At 45.7% G+C, this 12347-nt stretch overlaps 1 protein-coding gene across 3 annotated transcripts in view; it reads left to right on the plus strand.

Annotated features, from left to right (window-relative positions):
* Window positions 1–1936: 1936 nt before the first annotated feature.
* EMB2766 (structural constituent of nuclear pore) overlaps window positions 1937–12347 on the plus strand; it is a 72791-nt gene continuing 62380 nt past the window's right edge. The window contains exons 1-5 of one of the 3 annotated variants that reach the window (XM_087693964.1): window positions 1937–3336; window positions 3457–3753; window positions 4037–4130; window positions 4207–4282; window positions 4353–4475. In XM_087693964.1, the coding sequence (XP_087550090.1) occupies window positions 2064–3336; window positions 3457–3753; window positions 4037–4130; window positions 4207–4282; window positions 4353–4475 (1863 nt within the window). In that variant the 5' untranslated portion in view covers window positions 1937–2063. The remainder of the gene's footprint in view (window positions 3337–3456; window positions 3754–4036; window positions 4131–4206; window positions 4283–4352; window positions 4476–12347) is intronic. The other 2 variants (XM_087693962.1, XM_087693963.1) reach the window with 2 other exon arrangements.

Here is a 12347-nt window from a genome sequence, read left to right on the forward strand (position 1 = left end):
CAAAGTAGGCGGGGAGTTCACTTTGAGCAATGAGGAGGGTACTACAATGTGTAGAAGGGGGATTCCTCACACAACAGGACTGAAGGAAAGAGAAAGACATAGTTCTAGAAATGGGGGGAGGTGCATAGTGCATGGGTGCCATTCCTGGCAACAAAGCAACTAGGTGCAAAGTGGTACACCTTTGAGTATCTAGTGATGGCCTAAAACCTAAATTTGTATCAAAGACAATGTGAGCTAAATTTAATAACCTATTGTGGGTCTAAAGTAGGGTTCTAGATTGAATTGAGAAGAGGATGAAGTGAAGGTGGGAGGGAAGGGTAGGCAATGTGAAGGTGAATAAAAAGCACCAAACTTAGGCTCAAATGAAACATCAGATAGAGGATTACCTTGTGGAGTATCTTTGATCATAGAGTTTTCTTCTAATCCGTGTTGGTATCGATTTGAGTCTCCATGGTGACTTAGAGTTGGTCCTTGCATAACTAAAGGAGCAACATAGACATAATTAGGATCACACAAAAATGGATTGTAGGAACCTACCACCATGATTGTTTGTAAAAAACTTGAACTTTTAGTTGTGTCCGAGTGGATCATCTTTCGTTAACTGAGAGGTGATCAATCTCATTAGCAAAGTGCTTCGACTTAGATGCACCTTGTGAAGGAATATGAGATGAAGAAGAGTTGGGCCTTGGTGAATGATCCCTAGAAGAAAGGTTAGTAGATGAAGCATTGTTCTCCAAATCAAGATCATAATGCCTCAACATAGCCTCAATTGAAGGAGTAACTCGAGAGAACATTAGAGGATCCAAAGATGGAGTGGTTTGAGCCATTGTGAATCAACATATGACATATAGTGTAATCAAGAACAAACCAAACAATTCGTTGAAGAGTGACATCCATTGGAGATAAATCCTGAGTGCTCTAACCACTAGTCGGAGTTGAGATGATGCTAAAAAATGGAAGGGCAGCAGGCTGGAAAACAAAACACAATAGTCTTTGGGACAAGAATTGGTAAATGTAGCAATGCAACTATTGGAGTATGAAGTAAGCAAGAAGTCATATCCTTTACATGCCTTGTTTAGTAGGCAAACAACAGGTCATGTCCTCTCAAATGTGCAAAGGACTAATAGATGCCCAACCCCCAAAAAAGTACTTTGAGTAATTAATACTTGGAAAGTGGACATCTACCATTTGGTGTATGACCAGGCTGAAGTGCACAACCTTACCAACTTCGTAAAGACTGTAAGGGGTGTTTTAGCAGGTGTTTTGAATAAACCTAGAAGCCAAGAGGTTGACACATATGCCCTTGAGTATCTGGTCCAATGAGTACTCAGAAACAACGCGTGGCTCCACAACTAAACTTGTGGAGGAGAATTCTCAAAAGCCATAGATAGCTAAGGCTGGGTTCACACAAGTGACGATAGAGATATGTCAAAGAGGCGTATTTTTGACGTGGCATCCCACAAATGGGTGAGACTTCCCTCCTCTTTCCACAAGACCCACCCTCTTTCTACTGCCTCTTCCCCCTCCCCCTCCCCCTCTGATGAGGCTGTGGATATATATCAGCACGAGCCCCACAGATTTTGACGGGTTCAGCCCATACTAGGTAATTATGGGTCCCACAAATTAAAAAGGCCCTTAAAACGAGGTTTGGTCTCTCCTCGATTGACTCCTCAGGTTTCGAACCGTGCACCTTGTCTGTCAGAGGCAAACGCTCAGAACCATGCGCCTGCATGAGAAGATACTGATAGGCTTGCATCATCCAAATTAATTATTCAAATAAATATAAAAAATTAAGCTACTGGCAAGTCATCGAGAGAGAACCGACATGTCCGCAAAAATCTGGGGCCCATACTGATATTTATCTTCAGCCCTCCCATGAGCCTTCGCACTAAGAAAAAACCTCTTTTATCTTCTTGTAGCACACTGTGCCTCCGGTTTCACTATTTACACAACGTCCGAACCCAGCCTAAAGTGGGCGCGAGCGCGAGGACAGCCGTTTTCTGATCAGGAGCTGGTCTTTGAGGAAGACACAGGAAAGAAGACGGACACTTGCAGCACCAGCCATGGCCACGGGGTTTTCCCTCGGCGGGACGGCGGCATCATCGTCGTCCTCGTCTTCGGCTTCTTCCGCGTTCAGCTTCGGAAACTCTACGTTTGGCACACCAGCAGCGGCATCATCATCAGGTGGCTTGTTTGGCACGCCATCGACGCCCGCGACGCCTGTCTTCGGCACACCAGGTACCGTCTTCGGCTCTCCTTCCCCTTTCGGCGTCGCGTCCGCCTCCGCTTCGTCTGCTTCTTCCTCCCCGGCGTTTGGAGGATTCGGCTTCGGCAGCTCCTCTCAGCAGCAAGCCTCGACAGCCAGCAGCAGTCCTTTTGGTGGATTCTCCTCTCCTTCTCCATCTTTCCCCTCGCAATCCTCCCTTTCTTCGCTTCCTTCCTTCGGTTTCACGGCTTCTTCCTCTCAAGCACCCGCTGCGTCTTCTGCCATCCTTTCGTCGTCTTCTTCTGCTCTTTCTGCATCTCCTTTTGGTGCCTCTTCTACTTCTTCCACGTCTCTTTTTGGCGCTTCTTCTTCTTCTTCTTCCTTCTTTGGCAGCGTCTCTGCAGCCTCCTCATCTCCCTTTGGTAGTGCTGCTTCTTCTCCACTATTCGGCAGCACGCTCTCTTCTTCTTCTTCCGCGCCTTCTCCGTTTGGTAGCACAACATCTACTACTTCCGCTGCACCTTCGCTTTTCGGCAGCACCACGCCTACTCCTGTATTTGGCAATGCTCCTGCATCCGCAGCGTCAGCTCCGTCGTTGTTTAGTAATGTGTCTTCCACTCCTATTTTTGGTGGAGGTGCTGTCGGAGGAGGGGGAATATTTGGTAGTTCCACGTCGACTCAGTCTGCAGCATCGTCAGTGCCCTCTTCTGGCAGTTTGAGCACTGCTAGTGCACTTGGCAGTTCGTCATTCGCATTCTCATCCCCATTTGGATCATCGGTAGCAGCAATGGCATCCACCTTATCAAGTACACCAGGAGCTTCGATGTTTGAATCCAACAAACCTCTGTTTGGTGCATTTTCATCATCATCATCATCGCCTTTGTCATCATCGCCATTATCATCACCTTTGTTTTCAGCGACATCAACTAGTGCTACATTGTCAACTGGCACAGCTCCTGGGGCACCGTCATTCTCCTTCTCAAAAGGAGGCACCGGTGCTCCTCTTTTTGGAAATGCAGCAGTGCAGTCATCAACTGGTGTCTCATCCACATCAGCTCCACCTTCTTCAGGAGGGACAACCTCAATTTCTGGTTTCACCACAGCATCTACTCCATCTGCAGCTACCACCAGTACGTCAGGGTCAAACTTTTTGTTCAACTTGCAACCAAGCACTGCTTTGTCACCTGTTGCTTTCTCATTTGTTTCTCCTACACCGGCTAAACCATTGACATCAGCTACATCTTTGTCAGCAGCTGCAGCTTCCTCTGCTGCATTCCCATCAGCAGCATCGTCTCCTGCACTATCAAACTTGTTTGGGAGTTCTCAACACGCAGGTACGAGCATGACATCAGGAGCATCATCTTCACCGGCTGTTGCGCTGAGCTTTCAGCAGCCAACTCCAGCTGCTCCTGGATTGAAACCACCTTTAGCAACAGTATCAACTGCAGCATCTCCTGTCCTGTCAACTTCTATTCCAGCCATCACTTCAACTCCATTGAAGACCTCGACACCAAATCTGTCTGTTGGAGGAGCGACAGTTACTACAGGTTACACCATTCTGACTTTGAATCTTAAACTTTTAAAAAATCATTGATGATGCATAGTCGCTATATGAAATGGCCTTGTGCAGTTAGATGTGAGATGTCAAAAATCAATGGGAGTGCTGAGCACTCAATGGTTGTGGACGTATTGCAATGTTTTCAAAAAACTTCTAAAGTATCATTCCTCAGGAATACAGGAGGGGCTCCACAATGCAGATTGACATGTGCTATTTGATGATTATTCTTTTTGAGCACTGTTTATTTACTTTGTGCTTTTGCTCATGTGCAGGATTGTTCTCTAAAACTGGTGTACCTGTGTCTTCAGCAGCTGTAGCCACAAATGCCCTAGGTTCCTCAGCAGTGCCAAGCAGTTCAATCTCAGGGTAAGACCTTTTTTGCACTTTTCAGCATTCAAAATGAGGCTGATTTAATACTGTTTTTGTGTCTTCTTTTGGCCAGTGCTATTGCTGGACAGCCGAGCACTGCTCTTACCCCAAAAGTACCTTCTGAAGCTACTGGAAAAAATGTGGAGGAGGTAAGATGTATTTATTTGTTGGTGCATTGAAGCCAAAGAAGCAGAATTCTTATTTTCATTCATCTATTAGATAATTAAGGACTGGACCCATGAGCTACAAGAACAAAGCACAAGGTTTCGAAAGCAAGCAGAGGCATTGAGTTTGTGGGATCGAAGAATCATTAGTAACAGGGATGTTCTTTTGAGATTGGAGGTACAACTCTTGCCCATGCTTGCTTTACATGCTTTGTTTCTGAGAGGTGATGCCTTTTTAGCTAATCTTGTTTGGCGCACACAGTAAACATTGGAATGGGGAGAGGGATGAAGGGGTGTTAAGTAAAGTTAAAGGTCTCGCTTAAGATATTTTTCATACATTTTGACCTAAGTGAAACTCTACAACAACAGTCCCAAGAAAAATGATTTATAAAAAAGGCATCTTATTTGTGACAATAGGACAAATGCCCAAAAGTCTCCTACATAAGAATATATTGTAGATGTTCATCCTCCATCCCTCATTCCCGCATTTAGAGATTGCCCCCCTTCATCTTCATCATAATCATTCTTCATCACTGATGGTTGCTGTCCACTCAGCCTACTACAGCCCAACCATTTGGAGGCTCCCCCTTGTGGAGGCTGTTGCTTTTGCCATGCAAGTTGTCACCAACCTTTGATAATTTAGTCCAGCTGTTCTTCTCTAGAATAACTGCTTGTCATTATATTTTACTATTGCCTACATATAGCCTACCTATGTGGCACCCCTACAATTGTGTAGGTGCCTTTATAAGTAGTTGGACGGCCCATTTAGGGCTGGCTGAGTTGTCTTGGGTCTCATCCTAGAGTCTATATATACTCCACTTCTCCATTCTTGTTACATTAGATCACATTGACTTGGAGAGAGGGAGTTTGGAGATATTGCTGGCCACCACATGTGCCATTCACCTGTGTAGTTTGTATGATACATCTCTTGTATTTTATTGTATGATGATTCCATTGCACGTTCATTCATTATTTTCATTCTTGTGTTCTCTTTCACTATTCATTCTTCTCAATGTTTAGCAATTGTGATTTCTTTGTGTCCATTGCGCATTCACATAGTATCGAACAACTAGTGCTGTTGATTTTGGTGCTTTGTTCTGTTCACTGTTTCAAGTCTCAAATTGCTGCATTTTGCTGCTCTTGGACTTGCTGCATACCGGTAAGTGGCTTATATGTTGGGCGACTTGTTTTGATGCTTGTTTGAGCTGCCAAAGTTTGTGTTTTTTCATTGTGAGAGCTCTAGAACTTTGCGTTTCTTGCCTTTGCCCCCTTATTCATAGTTGGATACATGTCATATTGTTAGAGATTGTCATTCCTTGGACATGCATTTTCCTCAGTTAGACTATGTTCATATGTATTTTTCTAGCCGGGAAGTCATCTGAGTGTGTTTGGTGTGCGGAGCAGGTCTACTATCTATCAGTGCCATGTTAGCAACCAGATATGCAGGATGCAGTCGGACTGCCACGTGGTAGTCTAGTCGGCCCATGCAGTCCAGTCGGACAACTTGTAGTACAGTCTACAGTCGACTTGACAGTTTTTTGGCATTTTTCAGCAGGCTGTAAATAGCTTAATACTAGCACACTCTCTTACACTTGTACTTGCAGACTTCAGGGTAGAGATTGGGCAGATTGTAGCACACTTTGAGGTGTATAGTAGAGAGACATTGTCAAGGTCGAGATATGCAAATATATGTACTGCGCTAGTGTACATATCCGCATTCCTTTGTATTCAGCATACTTCATATAGTAGGTCTTCTTGTTCTTTTGTCTCTTTCTCTCTCCTCTTTGTGTTCACCCTACTCTCTTAGTCTTGGTCACATGCTTTTGCATCACTGCACTTTGACATGGTATCAGAGTAGTGAAGACCGATTGATTGAGTGAAGAACTCATTGAAGAGGGGATTTTAGTGCAACACAAGGCTGTGTTTCAAGAGTTCGAGGGTGAGCGGGAGGGTTGCGCATCAGAACAAGGCTGAAGCAAGCGTGGGCATGTGAGAAAGGAGCAAAGCTGGTGAAGTTGTTACTCTTTATTGTGGTCTTTTTCTGCCTTGACTTCTCTTCTTCTTACATCGCAAACTCAGTCCAAGCTTTGGCATGCTTGGTTTGGCCACCTTAATTATGATTACCTTCGAAAGGCATCTAAGGAACAACTTGTTCGAGGTTTGTGGGATAATATGGTGAGCCAACAACCTTGTGTATCTTGCATCCATGGGAACGAGACTCATAATGTTGTTCCTAGCAAGTCTTCGAGGCGGTCTTTAGCACCCTTGGAGCTTGTTTCTAGCGATCTTTGTGGATCAATGAGGACGGAGGCCCTTAGAGGGAGCTTGTATTTCATGCTAATTGTAAATGATTACAATAGGATGACATGGGCTTATTTCGTGAAGCTGAAGTCGGAGGCTTTCTCTAACTTTAAGGATTGGTTTCTCTTCAATGAGAACTGATTAGGCCGGAAGTTGAAGACCTTACGATTGGATAAGGGCGAAGAATTTGTTTATCATGAGTTTGCTCGTTTTTGTGTAGATCATGGTATTCACCCGGAGTTTGCCAATACAAACACCCCTCAGGAGAATGGCATCTTGGAGCAGAAGAATTGCAGTGTGATTGAGATACCCGTCAGTGCCTATGGGCTAAGGCTGTGGTTACTCCAGTTAACATCCTTAATTGTTTCCCTACTTCCGCAGTTGTTGGTACGACTCCATATGAGGCGTACTTCGGATCCAAGATGACATTCGGTTCGTGGAGGTTCCAGCCCTAGAGAGGGGTGAGGATCACCCTGTTCTTGGAGATCCTAGTAATAGTTGGGCCCAACGACTAATCCTTTGGAGCTTGTGTCTCTTGAGGACTCTTTTTTGGATGAGGAGCTTAGTCCCCAGCCACCCGATTCACTGATTGCTCCCATGCCGTCGGTGGACCTTCCAGAAACTTTAGCAAATGGAGAGCTATGAGGTGAGATCCATATTTCTCTTTGTTGGGCTTGCGACACGCTTTGAGATTTAGGGATCGAGGGGGTTGTTTGAGGAGTGGCAACCGCAGGATGGACTGCGAAGGTTATGGCGGCACCATGCACATTCTAGTTTGACCATTGGCAGAAAGCGATGGAAGCCGAGTTGGATGCTATTGAGAGGAATGGCACTTGGGACCTTATGCCTCGCCCTCTCATAGGAAGGTGATTGGTGTCAAATGGGTCTTCAAGACCAAGCACCATAGTGATGGCTCTTTGGACAAGTGCAAGGTCCGTCTCGTTGCTAAAGGTTTTACTTAGGGCCCAGTCATTGATTTCCATGATACTTTTGTGCCCATTGCTCGTATGGCAACGATCCATGCTGTTCTTGCCTTGGCTGGTCATAGGAGATGGCCCCTCTTTCAGTTGGATGTGAAGTCCACCTTCTTGAACAATGACTTGAAGGAGGAGATCTATGTGAGTAGTCTCTTGGCTTTGGATCCTCAAATGGGAAGGTTTATAGGTTGAAGAAGGCCTTGTATGGCTTGAAGCAAGCTTTGCGTTCTTGGAACAAGAAGATTGACTTGTTCCTACAGGAGAAGTTGGGATATCGGTGCTCCAAGACCAATCTGTAGCTTTATGTGCATACTTCTGAGGGTGGTTGTGTGTTGTTTGTTTTGTATGTTGATGACTTGATTGTTATAGGTGACCATGCACAGGTCGACGAGACGAAGGCAACCTTACATTAGAAGTTCGCGATGATGGATCTAGGACGTTTCCTTTTCTATTTGGGCCACGAGATTTTTTAGACTCAGAGGGGGATTTTCATCTCTTAGCAAAGATATGTTTGGGAGCTCTTGGTGACTTTTGAGATGGCGGATTGTAGGTCCATTTCTACGCCTATGGATTCGAACTGGAAGGCCACTTCAGAGATAGATTCTCCTTTGGCGGATGCTACTCGCTACTGTTAGCTAATTGGATTGTTGATTTGGCTCCTCAATACACGGGTTGATCTATGTTTTGTTGTAGGTCTCTTGGTTGGGTTGATGAGCAAACCTAAGCAGGTGCATTGGCAGGCTGCTCAAAGGATACTACGGTATTTGAGGGGAACCTTTGACCTAAGGATTTAGTATCTTGTAGATACAGGTGCTTTCGATCTTGTCCTTGCAGGTTGGAGTGATTCGGATTGGGCTGGCGACGTGGACCACTGGTGGTCTACTAGAGGCTATTGTTTTACCTTGGTGCAGGTGTCATCTCTTGGAGTAGCAAGAAGTAGCCCACAGTAGCCCTATCTTTGACTAAGGCAGAGTATCGGGCCGTGGTGTCTTCTACCACATGTGAGATTGTGTGGCTTTGGAGATTGTTGGAGAAGCTTGGCTGCCCCCACATAGAGATCTAGTACCGCTTCATTAGGGAGAAGCTTCTGGATGAGCCCATAGATGTGGAGTATTGCAAGATGGAGGACAATCTTGCAGATCTGTTCACGAAGGTGCTTCCCTAGGCTCTACTTTGACGACAATCCAGATCCCTCATTCTTATGCCTCGTCCAGGATTTGAGAGAAGGTGTTAGAGATTATCATCCCTTGGACGAGCATTTTCCTCAGTTAGGTTGTGTTCATATGTATTTTTCTAGTTGGGCAGTCATTCGAGAGTGTTTGTGGAGTAGGTTTGTCGTCTGTCAGTGCCATGTCAGCAGCCAGATATGCAGGATGCAGTCAGACTGCCATGTGGCAGTCCGGTTAGACCGTTTGTAGTACAGTGCAGTCGACCTGATAGTTTTTTGGCATTTTCAATTGTAGTCGAGATATGTAGACATAAGCACTGCGCTCGTGTAAATATTTGCATTCCTTTGTATTCAGCATACTTCATATAGTAGGTCTTCTTGTTTTTTTGTCTCTCTCTTTCTGCTCTTTGTGTTCACCCTACTCTCTTAGTCTTGGTCCCATGCTTCAGCATTGCTGCACTTTGACACATATAGCTGGGTGACCTGTTTGTAAGAGCCAGATGACTTGTTTTCTTTGCTCCAGAGACAACTGCAACCAATTCTTGCACCTTTTGAGGATTTTGTGTTTGTTGACTCATTGCTTTGGATTGTGGCAAACTTTGTGTTTTTGCTGATTTGACTATCTATACACTTTTGCATTTTGCGTTGTCAATTGTAGAGATGGTCTTCTGTGTTGGTTGTTGTGATTAGTCATGACACTCACTTTAGTTTTGCTCTATTGCTTGTATGTGTGTGTACTATGTGGTATATTGTGGAACTTTTGATTGTTTGGTGTCATTGACCATGGGTACCTTGGTATGGCTTACTCTCTCTAGTCTCCATCATCATCTTGCATATATTGGTCTTTTTATGACTTTTATAATTGAGTGACTTGACATTTCTTCACCATGGCCTTGTCAGAAGTGGTGCAGCAATGGAAGCGTGAAGAATATGCTGAAATAAATGCTGAAACACAAGACAAAAGAAAGAATGAACACAGTAGACAGATGAGAACTCAGATGTATGCTCGGGAAATGGAATCCATATCGAACACGAGACAGCAGCATACAACGGTGAGTCACTGGCTGCGTGGGCTCCTCAGCACCGGCTCCTCTCTCCCAGAAGGATCTCCACTGATGGCTGAAGCACCGAAGACTGTGGAGGAGGAGCCCTATAAATAGCCACAAAAGTGGGGAGCATAAAATGCAGGTCGGCCAGCATTTAATGCTGGTCGGCCAGCAACGAATGCTAAAAAATACATCATAAATGGCCACAAAAATGTGCCATAAAATACTGCATAAAATGCTACATAAAATGACCAGCCTCTGCACACAGACTCACACCATGAGCTAACTAATATCTGCTAACACCCTCTCTCAGATCATGTGTGAACGGATACAATGAAGTAGTACAATGATGGAGAATCATAAACTACACAACAAAGAAACACCAGAAGGACCATGGATGTCCAAGCGGTGAGTGGCCAGCCCACCACCAAGATGCCTTGGAGAGTATCTGATGTTGATGTCGATCGTACCAACAACACCGGAAAATAGAGAAGACTCATAGCAGCTCTCTGTGTAATGTCACCTATGTCACTCAGGACATACAAAGCCAATCTGCCAAACATGTCTCTGAACATGTGACCATGGAGTTCCCCGCCTTTGGCCAAACCACCAAAGTGTCCCCTCATGTGAGCTCCAGACGAAAGCCTCTCGCTCTCTGTCAAGAAGAACAGCTCATCATGAACCCAGAAATCAACACCAGTCTCTAGGATTTCACTGCCAGATACCGTGGATGCGTCAGGGACGTCCCTCTCTGGAACCTGTGCACCTGTATCAAAATATAGATGAGGCACTGCAGCCCCACCAACACCCGCTCACACTCCCTCTCTGGCACAAGAGAGTCGTGAGGGATGACCGCATCACCACCACTAGAAAGCATCCGAGGAAGGGGCCACCAAGCCCTTCCCGCGATCCGAAGAAGAGGATCCCTTCCGCGCCTTGGACTTCACATTGGTCGGAGGATCGGAGTCGGAGTCTGATGAAGGAGAGGACTCATCGGTAGAGTCAGCATCCCGCTTCGTCTTCTGCTCCTTTTTCCTGGAAGCTGCTAACTTCTTGCAGTCCTTCCGCAAATGTCCCTTCTTGCCACAGTGGTAACACTGGGCCTTCGACTTCTTCTTCCCGTCACCCCTCTCTGAAGCTACATAAGCCTCACCTCCATAATGTGCCGGAAGCCGCCCCTGTAATCGCAAGGATGCTTCATGCTCAAGAAGCATCGAGGTCATATGTGTAAAACTGACAGGAGTCGATGATGTCTGCGCCCGCAAAGCAATGGCCACTCCATCAAACTCCGGGGGGAGCTTGTAGAGGACCGTCCCGACAAGATGCACCTCGGGAAGAGCAGATTGCATGTGCCGAAGCTGGACCTGTACATCTGCTGCAACTTCTGCCATACTTCAGGAGATGTCCTACAGGAGGTAACCGCCGGTAAGACCGCTTTAGAAATACACCGAAGCAACGCCGAGTAAGCACGGGCATCGTCCGAGTCCCATGTGAGCACCGCTTCCTCATGGTTGTCCTTATCAAAGTCTTCAGGAAGAGGAAAAGGACGGAGAGGTCGAGCAAGAGCTCCACAGACGATGTACCATAGCCGCTTCTGCACAAACCAAGCTTTCATGACAGCACTCCATGTGAGGTAATCAGGGCCATGTAACTTATCTTCACTTGAGGTGCACGGAGGGGCCATCTGGAGGAGGTAGAAAAGAGAAGTAGAAGAAAAGAAGGTCGTTTGGAGAGTGAGCACAGCCAAAACGCAACCAAAAACACCAAAAATAGTGAGTTCACATGCAATATAACCCAAAGGCTGACCAAAATAAGCCAAAAGCTGCTGCACAAAGTAAAAAAAATCAGTCAAAAACTGCCAAAAACAGCAAAAACGGCCTGAATAATCAGAAAAACAGGCAAAAATAATGCTGTAAACAGCAAAACACAGGCTGCAAACTGAATAAACAGGGGCTAAAGACTGTTGCCAGCAGGTTGATGAAGAAAACACGGGCAGCAAAGAGTGGAACAGCAGTAAACGCAAATCTGTCCAGAAAAACGCAAAACGCAAATGCTGAAACACTGTCGCCAGCAGCAAATCAGCAGGCGCCAGCAGGAAGGACAGCTGGTTGATCAGCAAGAAGGGTGTAAATCTTGAAATCAGCAAGAAAACACAGCACAAATAGGTTGCAGCCTAAAATCTGATACCATGTCAGAAGTGGTGCAGCAATGGAAGCGTGAAGAATATGCTGAAATAAATGCTGAAACACAAGACAGAAGAAAGAATGAACACAGTAGACAGATGAGAACTCAGATGTATGCTCGGGAAATGGAATCCATATCGAACACGAGACAGCAGTATACAACGGTGAGTCACTGGCTGCGTGGGCTCCTCAGCACCGGCTCCTCTCTCCCAGAAGGATCTCCACTGATGGCTGAAGCACCGAAGACTGTGGAGGAGGAGCCCTATAAATAGCCACAAAAGTGGGGAGCATAAAATGCAGGTCGGCCAGCATTTAATGCTGGTCGGCCAGCAACAAATGCTAAAAAATACATCATAAATGGCCACAAAAATGTGC

The sequence above is a fragment of the Lygodium microphyllum genome, chromosome 15, assembly GCF_053477565.2.
Source record: "Lygodium microphyllum isolate KBCC chromosome 15, Lygodium_microphyllum_v1.1.10, whole genome shotgun sequence".
Lineage (NCBI taxonomy): Eukaryota > Viridiplantae > Streptophyta > Polypodiopsida > Schizaeales > Lygodiaceae > Lygodium > Lygodium microphyllum.